This window comes from Herpailurus yagouaroundi, unplaced genomic scaffold, assembly GCF_014898765.1.
Source record: "Herpailurus yagouaroundi ecotype Mexico unplaced genomic scaffold, PumYag 199, whole genome shotgun sequence".
NCBI classification, from domain to species: domain Eukaryota; kingdom Metazoa; phylum Chordata; class Mammalia; order Carnivora; family Felidae; genus Herpailurus; species Herpailurus yagouaroundi.
In genome coordinates this window covers 23091422-23105077 of record NW_024412430.1, presented here as the reverse complement: position 1 = coordinate 23105077, position 13656 = coordinate 23091422, and the positions used below count along the sequence as shown (strand labels likewise).

Below are 13656 nucleotides of genomic sequence, written 5' to 3'. Positions count from 1 at the left end.
GTCTCTCTCTCTTTCTACTCCTTCCCTGCTCACACTGTCTCTCTCTCTCACTCTCAAAAATTAGAAAAAAAATTAAAAAAAAAATTTTTTTAAGTTAACATGCCAAACTAAGTTCCTGGTCTTCCCCTCAAGCCTGACCTGCTCACAAGCCTTCCTCATTTCAATTACTGGTCATGCCATTCTTGCTCGTATCAAAATCCCTGGAGTCATCTTGACTCCTTCTCTTCCCAAATCTATTCCATCAACAGATTCTGTGGTTCTACCTTCAAAGTAGATCTGTAATGAAAACACTACCTGGTTTCAGTAGAGGTCCTGATACAATATAAGCCAGCTTATGGTATCGCTAACCAGTCCCATGCCCAGTCCACTTTCTTCTCTGGCATCACCTCTGTTCTCTGCACCCCCACTGACCATAGCTTCCTCAGTTTGTGCTTGCTTGAGTGCTCTGCAGGTTCTGTTTATTCTGCTTGATTCTTTCTCCCAGATACTGGCCTCACTCCCTAACCTTTAACTCTTCACCCAGGTGTCATTTTTTAGTGAAGCTTTTACTGTCTGTTGTCTTGAATAATGTAACCTATTCTCATCACTTCCAGTCTCCCTTCTCTGCTTTGTTTTTCTCCAGAAACATTATAATCTCACCTCTGACATGCTATATATTCTGCTTTATCTTGTTACTGTTTGTCCTTCTCACCCTTCCTCTTCTAGACTGGAAGCTTCTGGAAAGCATGAATTTTTGTCTACTCCTGTCCCCAGAGATTAGAACAGTTCTTGGCAAATGATAGGTGCTCATAAATATTATAGACTTAACATTGCTTTCCAGTCTTTTTCTATGCATTTTCAAATAGTCAAGATCCAGCTCACATGGAGACTGTAACTGTTTATCTTTGTTCTTGTATCAGCAGTTGCTAATGATATAATAATTTCTCCATGACATTAGAAACTATATGAAATCTAGGCACCCCTCTTTTTACACATTCTGGTATGCACAAATTCCAGTTACTAAAGTTCAGTTAAAAAATACCAGCCCATTACCGTGGTATATTAACTTTGAGTAACTGCTTGTAGTAGGAATTGCTCCTGGCTCCTCAGTCCACAGGACGCTAGTAACAGATGAACATCATCATCAGTGTCTGTTCATGGCATTTCAAAATGTCAGTGACTGGTCTGAGTTCGTGCACAGACAACAAAGCGTGTGATTGTGTTGCCTCCTTGTCTCCAGTGATAAGCCCACATGACAGTTTACAGAAACAGATCCGTGAAAAGGAATTGGCCAACAAGGATGGAAGGGCAGTGAAGAAATAATTACAGATAATGGTAGAAGCGATATTTGGGTAGAACCTCTGCAGAATTCTAGAAGAAATAAGCTGACAGAGGCACACAGCCAAAAGGACTTAGCAAAGATACACTTGTCAGCATAAATGAGAAGAATGGTATGATGAACAGGATGAAGGTGTCCCAGTGGAGGTGATGTCCGCAAAATGCTTCACATTAAAGGGACTCACACAGATGGTATTTCATGACATTGAAAACACAAAGCATAGAATGTTGAAAGTTGATCTGAATTTAGAAAAGTTGTGTGGCAGTTTGCCAGTGCATAGAAGATACTGCATATCACATGTTACTTGGCTTAGGAAGAAGGCAGGCACTGTTCAAATGACTCTTGGTAAGTTTTTATAAGGAAATAAAACACTTTATTTCTTAAGATTTTAAGTTACAGTGTAAATACTAGTTTTTGCTATTTTCATTTTGCTAATATTATTAAGATAGTATATATATAAAGATTTTAGTTTTTTAATATTTTTTTTTCAGAGAGAGTGTGTGGGGGAGGGGCAGAGGCAGAGAGAGGGAGAGAGAGAGAGAGAGAGAGAGAGAGAGAGAGAGAGAGTGAGTGTGTGTGTGTGTGTGTGTGTGTGTGTGTGTGTGTGTGTGTGTCCCAAGCAGGCTCCACGCTCATCATAGACCCCGACACAGGGCTTGATCCCACAACTGTGAGATCATAATCTGAGCCAAAACCAAGAGTTGGACACTCAACTGACTGAGCTACCCAGGTGCCCCAAGAGACTTATTTTAACAAATAGATTCACATGACTATGGGGCTGACAAGTCTGAAATAATGTAGGGCTGACTTAGGAAGGAGTTAATGCTACAGTCCTGAGGCAGAACTCTTTCTTCTGGAAACTTTAGATTTCTTAAGGCTGTCAGCTGATTGGAGCAGCCTCCCCCCGCCATATTATTAAGGGAACCCTTTATTTTAGAGCCACTGTTTTAGGTGTTAACCAGAGCTATGCAGTATCTTCACAGAAACACCCACACTAGCACTTGATTAAATAATGGTATCCTAGCCTAGCAGAGGTGACTCCTAAAACTAACTGTCACATTTGTTTTAGCTACACTTTGTCAAAAATGCAACACTAAGCTGAGATGCCTTGGTTTCACTTGGCAGATGAAGTCTAGTTACGGCTGCTGGTTAATAGGAGCAGGTGGAGTGACTGTGATAATTTTCTTCATTAAGACCAATTGGTCTGATGGCCCAGTGTCTGCCTTGAAATTTCTTGAAACTTCTTTCTTTGGCATGTTTTATATTTATTACAAAATTAGACATCTTTAGCAGTGTCCCAGACTAAGCGGGCCGCATGTCCGAGTTTACACCTGGAGTGATCACTGTGAAGAGGGTGGCTTTAAAGCAGGCAGTTATGGGGCGCCTGGGTGGCGCAGTCGGTTAAGCATCCGACTTCAGCCAGGTCACGATCTCGCGGTCCGTGAGTTCGAGCCGGGCGTCAGGCTCTGGGCTGATGGCTCGGAGCCTGGAGCCTGTTTCCGATTCTGTGTCTCCCTCTCTCTCTGCCCCTCCCCCGTTCATGCTCTGTCTCTCTCTGTCCCAAAAATAAATAAAAAACGTTGAAAAAAAAAATTTAAAGCAGGCAGTTATGATCTGTTCTGGCTGTAACGTCACAGAAGCCAGCTCAGGGCATGGCCACAGGGGGTCACCTACAGATGGGCTGCTTCTCACTCTAGACTTGGCCATCAACTCTGATGAAGGAGAAGGCGTGTAGACCCTCTTCCATGATGCTCTTCCAGGGGATTAAATGTCAAGTTCCTGTATTCCAGGAGCTGCTGCTCAACTGTCATCTTGCCATTTAAATGAATTAAGTCATAGCTTAGCATAAGCACATACAAAAACTTTTGGCTGATGTTTTTAAGAATTACAAAACAAAAAACCAAGATAGGTATCTTTAAAGTTTCTTCAAGCTGCTCTTAGTTAGTAAGTACAGAGAGCTTTTCCTACACACACATGTGTTCATGTGTGCAGAATAATTCTTGCCTAATTTGGACAAGAACTTAAATAAAGATTATCCTTTCTGTTATCTATAAATAAACTTATTAAACCACCTACTTGAGAGATGACTCATCCATTTTAAGTGCAGACTTTTTATGACAGACTGCTAATTTATCCATTGAAGAAAACATGTAAGAGTACTCACAAGTAGGTAAGACTAGTTCTTTGCTTTAGGTTGGAAACCTGGAAATATTAACAGATTACTTTAATAACTGGTTTGAACTGTGGGCTTTAGGGTTAGGACTCGGTCCTGGAGCCACCGCACACTGAGCTGAATGCTGCCTCTGCCGCTATGAGCCTCAGGCCAGTTGTTGGCCCTGATAGCATCTACCTCACAGGGGAAGACGTGTGAAAGGCCAGGAGGAGTTTGGCAAATGTGGATGCTAGCTGTTACTGTTGTTATTACTTTAAAACCTATACTGAACTTTCTTGGAATCAGAATTTGAAGAATCAGTAGCCCTACTACTTCTAAAATTAAGGAAAAGTCTGTTTACTTAGGTTTTATTTACAACAATTTATTTCACTTTAATCTGCTATTGTTTCTTTTATTGAATATTCCCTACTTCTCTCCCTTTACCTCAGAACAAGACAAAACACCCTAGCCCTCCTGCCCATATTGTTCGTTCACTCAAGTCTCTGGCATCAGCTGTTCTTTGATCCTTCTCCTGCTTTGCACATTCACTCTTCCAGACTTTAATTGAATTAAAATCACTTTACATATCACATTTCTCATTTGCCCTCTTGCAATGATGGACGTGTACCCTGGGAAGGGAGGCTCTGTACTGTGCAGGGTCTCTGTGGGTCCTTGGTCAGAAAGGTGACCTTGTTCTAATATTGTTTTTATGTGAAAATATTCTTTTAAGTTTGTTTATTTTGAGAGAGGGAGGAAGGGAGGGAGAGAATCCCAAGCAGGATCCATACTGTCAGCCCAGAGCCTGACAAGGGGCTTGAACTCACAAACCATGAGATCATGACCTGAGCCGAAATCAAGAGTTGGATGTTCAACTGACTGAGCCACCCAGGTCCCTTTATGTGAAAATACTTGTCAATTATATAAATAACACAATTCTATTGAAGTAGGATTTTTGTCTTTCATCTTTTAAGAAATGCAAGATAAAAGTCATTATTACTGAATTACTGTATGAAAGATCAAAATGAATCTAACTTTGGGGTAACCAAGTACATGTCGCAAGTTCCTCATTGCTTATTAAAGAATACTGAAAATTTGTCATAGAATGTGAACTTTTTCATGGAAAAGTTTTTAGCAGTAGTTAAAAGACTTTGTATTTTATTCTTCATTGGTGCCAGTGCCCCCTCAAATGCATTCGTGAGGTTAATTATACTGTAAAGGAAAACAAAAAGCCGTCTTTAGTTTTAAAAATATTCACACAAACTGTTTTAGTCAAATATTTACCAACAGGAAAACGTACACTTAAAACTTCTGTGATGGCTATATTAAGTGTAAAATTTATGCATGGGTGCTTCAAATGAGTTGTATTTGTCATTCTTTGTATGCTTCAAAATGTTTATTGGATAATTGTATTTAATTGAACAATAAACTGTAATTGCTGTTTTGTCACTTTAGAGGCTAAAGTCATGTCAGAATTACTGGCCAGTTAATTATGCCACCTTAAACACCTGTGTCCACTGGGAAGCTAACTTACTGACGTGGCTGTGCTGAACCGTTGGTGAATTTCACCATCTGTGCCTGGACGCCTGCACATCATGTTATATCTAGTCCTGGTTGGGTTATGATAAGCATGGCATCAGCTGACCCTCATTATTTTTGGATCTCATATTTCCAGTCCACCTACTCGCTGAGTTTGTGGCCCCCAGATCAACACAGTGCTTTTGTGGTCATTTATGCACTGGGGTGAGGGGAGAAGTGTGAGTGCCCAGCCATTTGTTCGAACTTCCATCTACTTGTTTCAGGTCTTATCACCGTACATCTGTCTTTCTTGTGGTCCACTTAGTGCCACATATTTTGCATCTTTGTGCCTTTTATTGGTAATTTGGCTGTTTAAAATGTCCCCGTGTGTAGTACTGAAGTACTGACTACTATCTTAAAGTGCAAGAGGTCTGTGATGTGCCTTACAGAGAGAATGCTGCCAGATAAGCCTCATTCAGGCATGAGCTGTAGTGCTGTTGTCTGAGAATTCACTGTTCATAAGTCAACAATGTGTATTAAATAAAGTGTCTTTAAACAGAAACACACGTAAATCACAGTCGTGTGTTGATCAGTAAATGACAATAGGTGACCAGAGGCTTGCAGGAACCTGACACTGTTTCCTCGAGGAGCAGTTGTTGCCTATTCTGTAATTCAGTGTTTGTGGCAACCTTACAGAACATAACTACTGTGAATGGTGGGAATCAGTTGTATTTCTGATGAAGATGAGGGCTTTGAGGTCTGCCTCTCAGGTCTGTCTGGTGTTAAGTTTTAAACATTTTGTTCTCATTTGCAAATTGTATCCTGCATCATTAGTACTGAAGAAGTACCTGCCCAATCCATCAGGGTACAAATGTCCTCAATCTGCTGCTCTGACAATGTGCACTAATAGAATTTCAGGCCAGACTGGGTAGTGAAGAAGTACCTGGGAGAGGAGAAAGTCTTTGATTTTTAGGAAATTCAGGTTTTCCAAAGAGGCAAGTACAAGTTGGCCCTTGAACAACCGGGTTTGAATTGCATGGGTCCCCTTGTACGCAGGCACTTTTCTTGTTTTTGACAAATTCAGTACAGTACTGTAAATATATTTTCTCTTCCTTAACGTTCTCTTAACCTTTTCTGTAGCTTTATTGTAAGAATATGGTATATGATACATAAAACATACAAAATATTGTTAATTGTTTATGTTCTCAGCAAAGCTTCTGGCTAACAGTCGGCTGTTAGTAGCTCACTTTTGGGGGAGTCAGAAGTTAGATATGGAGTTTTGACTGCCTAAGATGGTGGGTGTTGGTGCCCCAATCCTTGTGTTCTTCAGGGGTGAACTGTATGAGATTGTATTTTAGCATCTTAATAAAGTTATTTTCAGTATCTATTATTGTTACTAAGAATTTGATTTGAATAATATTTTTAATGGATAGATTAAATTACCATTTAAATTCATAATCTCGAAGACAGTACCTTTTTTCTGTTAAAACCATGTATTATTATTTTATTCAAAAAATTTTTTTAATGTTTGTTTATTTTTGAGACAGAGACAGCATGAGTGGAGGAGGGGCAGAGAGACAGAGAGGGAGACAGAGAATCCGAAGCAGGCTCCCTGCTGTCAGCACAGAGTGCAATGCAGGGCTTGAACTCACAAACTGTGAGATCATGACCTTAGCTGAAGTCGGAAGCTTAACCGACTGAGCCACCCAGGTGCCCTAGCTATGCATTATTTTAAATATAACTTTAATACTTGGCCTTCTCCTGTCTTTTGTTTAAAAATGGCATACAGGGGCGCCTGGGTGGCGCAGTCGGTTAAGCGTCCGACTTCAGCCAGGTCACGATCTCGCTGTCCGTGAGTTCGAGCCCCGCGTCGGGCTCTGGGCTGAGGGCTCAGAGCCTGGAGCCTGTTTCTGATTCTGTGTCTCCCTCTCTCTCTGCCCCTCCCCCGTTCATGCTCTGTCTCTCTCTGTCCCAAAAATAAATAAACGTTGAAAAAAAAAAAAAAGTGGCATACATTCCATATTTTAAAGCGTTGTGTGAAGTCTGGAATCAGAACTGTCCAGAAACTTTCCCAGAGCTCTTTAAAGAGTTTTTGTTACTAGTTTTGTGATAGTAGTGGATTTTCACTGCCTTGTCCTCTTAAATTTCTTTACATGTAGGCTCTAGGCTCTGAGCCATCAGCACAGAGCCCAACGCGGGGCTGAAACACACAAGCCATAAGTTCATGAATTGACTGATGGATGCTCAACCAACTGGGCCACCTAGGCATTCCCCCCCCCCTTTTTTTTTAATGTTTGTTTATTTTTGAGAGAGAGCACGCCAATGGGCAGAGGGGCAGAAAGAGAGAGGGAAAGAGAGAATCCCAAGCAGGCTCCACACTGTCCGCACAGAGCCTGATGCAGGGCTTGAATTCCTGAGCTGAGATCAAGAGTCAGATGCTTAACCATCTGAGCCCCCCAAGGACCTCTTGTTGACCAGTTCTATACTACCCACGTATGCAGGTACTTGATATTTTTAGAGAATTTTGAAGATTTTCTTTTCTAAAATTCATGAAACTGGTAGTCACAAGTCCTGAATTTAAGCCCCACTTTCTGCAGTTGCTTGGCTCTTAAAGGAACACCATTTAATTCTTGATGTTTACTGTCTTGACACAAGGACAGGCTAAATGGAAATCCATTGTGACTTAGAAATTAAATTACAAGATTTGATCGTGGGCTTGGATTAATATTTTATTTCAGAGGAGCTAAAAAGCTTTTCTCCTCACCCTGCCTGCCTTCCATTGAGTCTTCCTCTCACCGACCACCTTATTTCAGTGCACGTGTCTCCCAGCCAGTGGGTTCTAGGTTTACCTAGGGCTGATAGATTGGAATCCTGTTCCTTTTCTTGCCAGCAGTGTGACTTTGGTTTCCTCTTAAAGTTTAATTCAAATCTTTGAAAGCCCTTATTATGAGGCCTTTTGATAAGCACCAGGGTACAGAGATGTGAAAAAACCGTCCTGAAAGAGAAGAAAGATAAATAACAAGTGTTAAAATTGCAGTGGAAGAGCTAGAAACGTATCAGGCTGGAGGAATTTGTTTTGCACTCCACAAAACCCAGTGTGATTAATTCTGCTTGAGGAGCTAAGAGAAGTTAAGAGGAGGAGGTGCTTCTCCCCACGGTGTTGTAAAGAACGACTGGCAGTTTACCCAGCCCAACTGTGGGAAGTGTATGCAGGCACATTAAGAGCCCACAGGCACAAAGGAGGACGGTATGCTGGGAAAACTAGGAGGTGCTTCATACAGCCAAAGCATAGGATGTGTGTTAGGAGCCAGATTTTGGAGTGTCCTGTTTGTATGCTGTGCTGAGCAATTTCCAGTACACAAAAGTAGACAATAAAATGAACACCTATGAACTCACCCAGTTTCACTACTTACCAACATTTTCCTACTCTTGTCTCATCTGTTTTCTCCCCACCCAATTTTTTATAAAAGCAAAGTGCAGGTGTTCATTTCACCCCTACATACCTGCTGACTTCTAAACTGTGCACAGTGGGAACCGCTGCAGGGTTTTAAAGAAGGGATCAGAGCAAGGTTTGCAGCTCATCAACGGGAGCACATATTGTCTGGACGACCAGGGTCAGGGACCAGGTAGCAAGTGAGAAAATGTCTTCATTGGAGCAGTTGATTTAGAGCTACACATATTTATTAAAATGAATTAAGTTTTGGCCTCTTCCCGTATGCTTGGTGTAAAAATATATAAAATAGGTGTACATATTTCATATCCCCTCTTCTCCAGTTTCTCCTAAAAAACAAACTCTTCCCCCTTTTTTCCTTTTCTAAAGCATGTTTAGAAATTTGTTAGAATGGTTTTTGTTGTTTTTTTAAGTTCATTTTATTTCTGAGAGTGTGAGCAAGGGAGGGGCAGAGAGAGAGGGAGACAGGATCTGAAGCAGGTGCCGTGCTGACAGCAGAGAGCCTGATGTGGGGCTTGAACCCACAAACCATGAGATCATGACCTGAGCCAAAGTCAGACACTTAACTGACTGAGCCACCCAGGCGCCCCTAGAATGTTTTTAAATGATAATTTGCATTTAATGCTTCAAATTATTCTGTTTGGGGGCAAAAAAAAATAAATAAATTGGAGCATTTAGAAAATAAGAATTACAAGTAATTAGGGGATCACATTGTACATTTGACCTTTGTTTCTGTTTTCCTCTCCAGGGCCTGCTATCTTTTCTGAGTGCCCCCCTCATAGGCGCTCTGTCTGATGTGTGGGGGAGGAAACCCTTTCTCCTGGGCACCGTCTTCTTCACCTGCTTCCCAATTCCACTGATGAGGATCAGCCCGTGGTGAGTGGCTTGACCTTCCACCATCATGACTATCTGTTTGGGGTCACATGTGAATAGTACATCTGCAGAGCATTTCTTAACTGTTTCAAAGCAGTTGGTACCTGTGTTTTTATTTAATCTCTTTGATAATACTGAAAGCCAGTTTGGGCTTTAAGACATTTAAAGATGTTGCCATGAGGTTAATTAAAGGATTGGGTCCTGGGAGGGGGTGTACCATCTCCGTACTCAACCCATGTGACTGCAAATGTGTTTTTGTCAGCTCACTGCTCTAGGGCACTGTATGAACACAGTTTATATCAATAGACAGGAGTCACTTTTGAGTACATTGTAGTTATTAGACCAATAGCCTATTCTCACTCATAATAGGAATTTGAATTTGATCTCATTTTTCATGATAGAGAGTATTTACATGTAACCAAGTCTCTTCAGTTACCAGAGATGGGTTGGAATTTGTACCTGAGCTGTACCTTAGTTGTTTTTCTTAGTTCCAGAGGATGGTATTTGGCCAAAATGCTGAGATGTTCTTCATAAGGTGTAAAGAACATACCTTAGAATGGAAGGGGTTGTTGTTTTAATGCAGTATTTATTGGCTTGGGTAAATGTCATTTGATTATCTCATAATTTTTTGTCAATAGTTGTTACATTGTAAATATGTTGGGTACCCATGGTGGGTCATTTTATTTTCTACCAGATGATGAATCTTATAAAATACTTTTTGATACTGAGTCTTTATGTCCAAGAGCAAGTCATGCTTTTCTGATAAATCAGGGCTTTTTTTTTTTTAATGTCCTCTCAATACCTTAAAATATTTTTCTTTAGATCTTTAAATGATTTTGCCTCTTCCAGTTTTCATGCTGTTGCTTTTGCTACTTACATTGACTAATGAAGAATGTTAAATAAAAGTGATAATTGTGGACCTAACATTTTCATGTATATAAAGGAAATGTTACAGTGTTTCATCATTTAAGTATTAAGGTAGCTTTTGTGTTGAAAAATATTATCTATCACTATGATGAATTATATTAATGTATTTTCTAATCTTGGAATATCCTTTGCCCTAGGATAAATCCTACTTTTTGTTCTGTGAGATTTTCTTTGTTGGTATCTTAACAATATTTATTTAAAAGCATCTGTGCATATGATTGAAATTTTTAGTGTTAAATACATTAATACTTTTGTTATGATTTCTGCCTTTGTGTAGCTCTCTTAAAGTCATATGCTGTATGTGTCTTTTTCTTAGCTAAAGCTAGGAAATTTTAAGTTTTTATTTCTCTTCTGTTGGCTACCTTTAAGATTGTATCTTTACTTAATCCCCTTATTCTTTCATTTTTTCACCTGCATGTACTGACATCCTTTGAGCAATTACAAAATTGGTATGTTTCTACTTCTTCCCCATCCTGATTATCAGTTTATTAGTAGTCCATTATATCTTTAAATATACATATACATATATTTGGTTTTATTTGTTTATAATCTTTACATAATATCATTAGCTCTGGTTATGAAAGTGTATGCACACTGCCACCTCTCTTCCAGGTAATTAAAATAATCTTTTTATAGGTGGTATTTTGCGATGATTTCTGTGTCTGGAGTCTTCTCGGTCACATTCTCTGTGATATTTGCTTATGTAGCTGATGTCACTCAGGAACATGAGCGAAGTACTGCTTATGGATGGGTAAGATTATAGTTTATGTATTGTAACCAGAGAAGTATTTATAATTAAATTGTGTTAAAGTGTTAAGTATTAAAAAAAAAATTGTAAATATTGACTTACATAAAATCTACAGCAATGAAAATAAAAAAGATTTATGAAGTTTAAAAAAACATTTTTTTTAATGTTTTTATTTAGTTTTGAGACAGAGAGACAGATCATGAGCGGGGGAAGGGCAGAGAGGGAGGGAGACACAGAATCCAAAGCAGGCTCCAGGCTCTAAGCTGTCAGCACAGAGCCTGACACGGGGCTCGAACTCATGGACTGTGAGATCATGACCTGAGCTGAAGTCAGATGCTTAACCGACTGAGCCACCCAGGCGCCCCTAGGAAATTGATGAAGTTTAAAGTAGCCAGATGGAAATTGCTAATAATGTATAATAATGTATAGGGTTGGAAGTTTGTCAGGAATGTGAGTTGTTGACTGCAAAATATTTTAAAAAGTTGATTTGTTTCTTGTTGGCTTATGTCTTGAGGAACCATAAACAGTAAACTGGTGCTAAGTCCCCATGCACCTAATTCACAGTTAGGGAGATGTTGTGCCTCAACCATGTTAATCCACTGTTACTATATTTATTGCTGCTTGCATGTCTCAGGCACTTACTTGGGATATGGTACTGTGTAATTGTGGAGTGCTTAATGAAAGTTACAGGAGATCTCTTCTTGGTAAGTGTTAGATAATTTCTGATTTTCCGAAGTGTGATGATGGCATTGCAGTTTCGTAGGGAAGAAAGACTTGTAGGAGATGGAGGCTAAAGCCCTTTAGCTCAGTGTCTTGACTACTCATGTGGCTCAGAGGAAAAGATGTCATGTGAGCGTGTGTGGGCGTGTGTCCAGTGTGTGAACTTGCTGAGGTATGTGCGTGTTGTTGCAGGGGGATAATTACCCCTTCTTCTAGGTTCTTTGGCCTAATGATTAAACTGACACAGATTAATAGGAGGGAAACACTTAATTTTGTATAGAGCTCCAAAGACATGAGAGACTTGGACGCAGTTGAGACTTATATGCCATCCTGAGCTAAGGAAAAGAGGGTAGGGGTCTTGGGCTTTGGAGGGGAGGAAGACAGTTCACAGGAAGATGGGAAGAACAAATGTTTGGTAAGTAAATGTGTGCCATGCCATGCAGATAAGTCTTTCTGATATAAAAAGTTATTTCTGGCATAGCTCTCTTCCTGATATAGGCCCCTGTCTGAATTCTTTCAGGCATTAAAAGAAAGGCAAAAAAGCTTTCCCTGAGCCTGCTGGGTCTTAATTGCCTACAGTTCAAAACAGTCCACATGCAAAGTGGTGTAGTTGGGGTGGTGCATTCTCCACTTGTTCTCTCAAGTTCCCTGTGTTTGAAATGTTTACATTGAGAAAAGGTGGATAAAAAGGAGTGATCTAGCTGTTGAACACGTTGGAGGAGGACTGAATGCCAGAAACCCACATTATCTCTCCCCTTTCCCAAGTCTTGCTCTTCCTTTCAAATCTCACTTCCTGGAGGCGCCTGCATGGGTCAGTTGAGTGACCAACTTTGGCTCAGGTCATGATCTCTCAGTTCGTGAGTTTAAGCCCTAACAGCTCTGTGCCCACTTCAGATACTCTGTCCCCGACCCCCTCCCCACCCCTACCCTACTTGCACTCTCTTACATTTTACTTTTTGCATATTTTAAGAAACTAAACCTCACTAATACCTATTTCAGTGTACCATTTAGGGAGGAAAAATTACAGGTGGAGAACAGTAGAGGAATTGGTGGGAGGATAGAATCCTGGGCACTGAGGGCCCTAACTGAATTGGGCTGTGTTAGGACAGGTGGACCTACCTCTCTGTGTCTGAGAGCATCCACCCTGTTTTGCCATCTGAGTCCACTGGGAGGCTTTCAGCTCTTCAGATACATAGACTCATAAGTCTTAAGCTTATTTCCTAAACTCTGTTTTGAAAGCTTAAAGATTGTATGGGCCGCCTGGGTGGCGCAGTCGGTTAAGCGTCCGACTTCAGCCAGGTCACGATCTCGCGGTCCGTGAGTTCGAGCCCCGCGTCGGGCTCTGGGCAGATGGCTCGGAGCCTGGAGCCTGTTTCCGATTCTGTGTCTCCCTCTCTCTCTGCCCCTCCCCCGTTCATGCTCTGTCTCTCTCTGTCCCAAAAATAAATAAATGTTGAAAAAAAAAAAAAAAGAAAGCTTAAAGATTGTCATTAAGATTTCTGCCTTTGTTAGGGGTGCCTGGGTAGCTCAGCTGGTTGAATGTATGGCTCCTGATTTCATCTCAGGTCTTGATCTCACAGTTCATGGGATCAAGCCCCATGTTGGGCTCTGTGCTGAGAGTGTAGGCCTGCTTGGGATTCTCTCTTTCCCTCTCTCTCTGCTCCTCTGCATTCTCTCTCTTTCTCTCCCCTCCCCCCGCCCCCCCCCCCAAAATAAGTAAACAAAAAAAAATTTCTGCCTTTGCTAATTTCAGGTTTTCTCTATGGCAGTTTACAAATATTTAAATTGTAGAAATACCAGAAAATAGAGCACCTCTTTCTCAGAGCAGTGTAGGGGGCAGCACATGGATGAGAAAGATGAATTTAAAAGTTCAACATAGAGGCATGTGGGTGGCTCAGTGCCCTTATGACCAAATCTTGAGTTATTGAACAATGCTTATTTTAGAAAATGTC

The 13656-nt window shown here is 40.7% G+C and overlaps 1 protein-coding gene across 1 annotated transcript in view; it reads left to right on the top strand.

The window, feature by feature from the left end:
• SLC71A2 (solute carrier family 71 member 2) overlaps positions 1 to 13656 on the top strand; it is a 73871-nt gene that overhangs the window by 45687 nt on the left and 14528 nt on the right. The window contains exons 5-6 of the mRNA XM_040449274.1: positions 9185 to 9312; positions 10873 to 10987. Coding sequence (XP_040305208.1) covers positions 9185 to 9312; positions 10873 to 10987 — 243 coding nt within the window. The remainder of the gene's footprint in view (positions 1 to 9184; positions 9313 to 10872; positions 10988 to 13656) is intronic.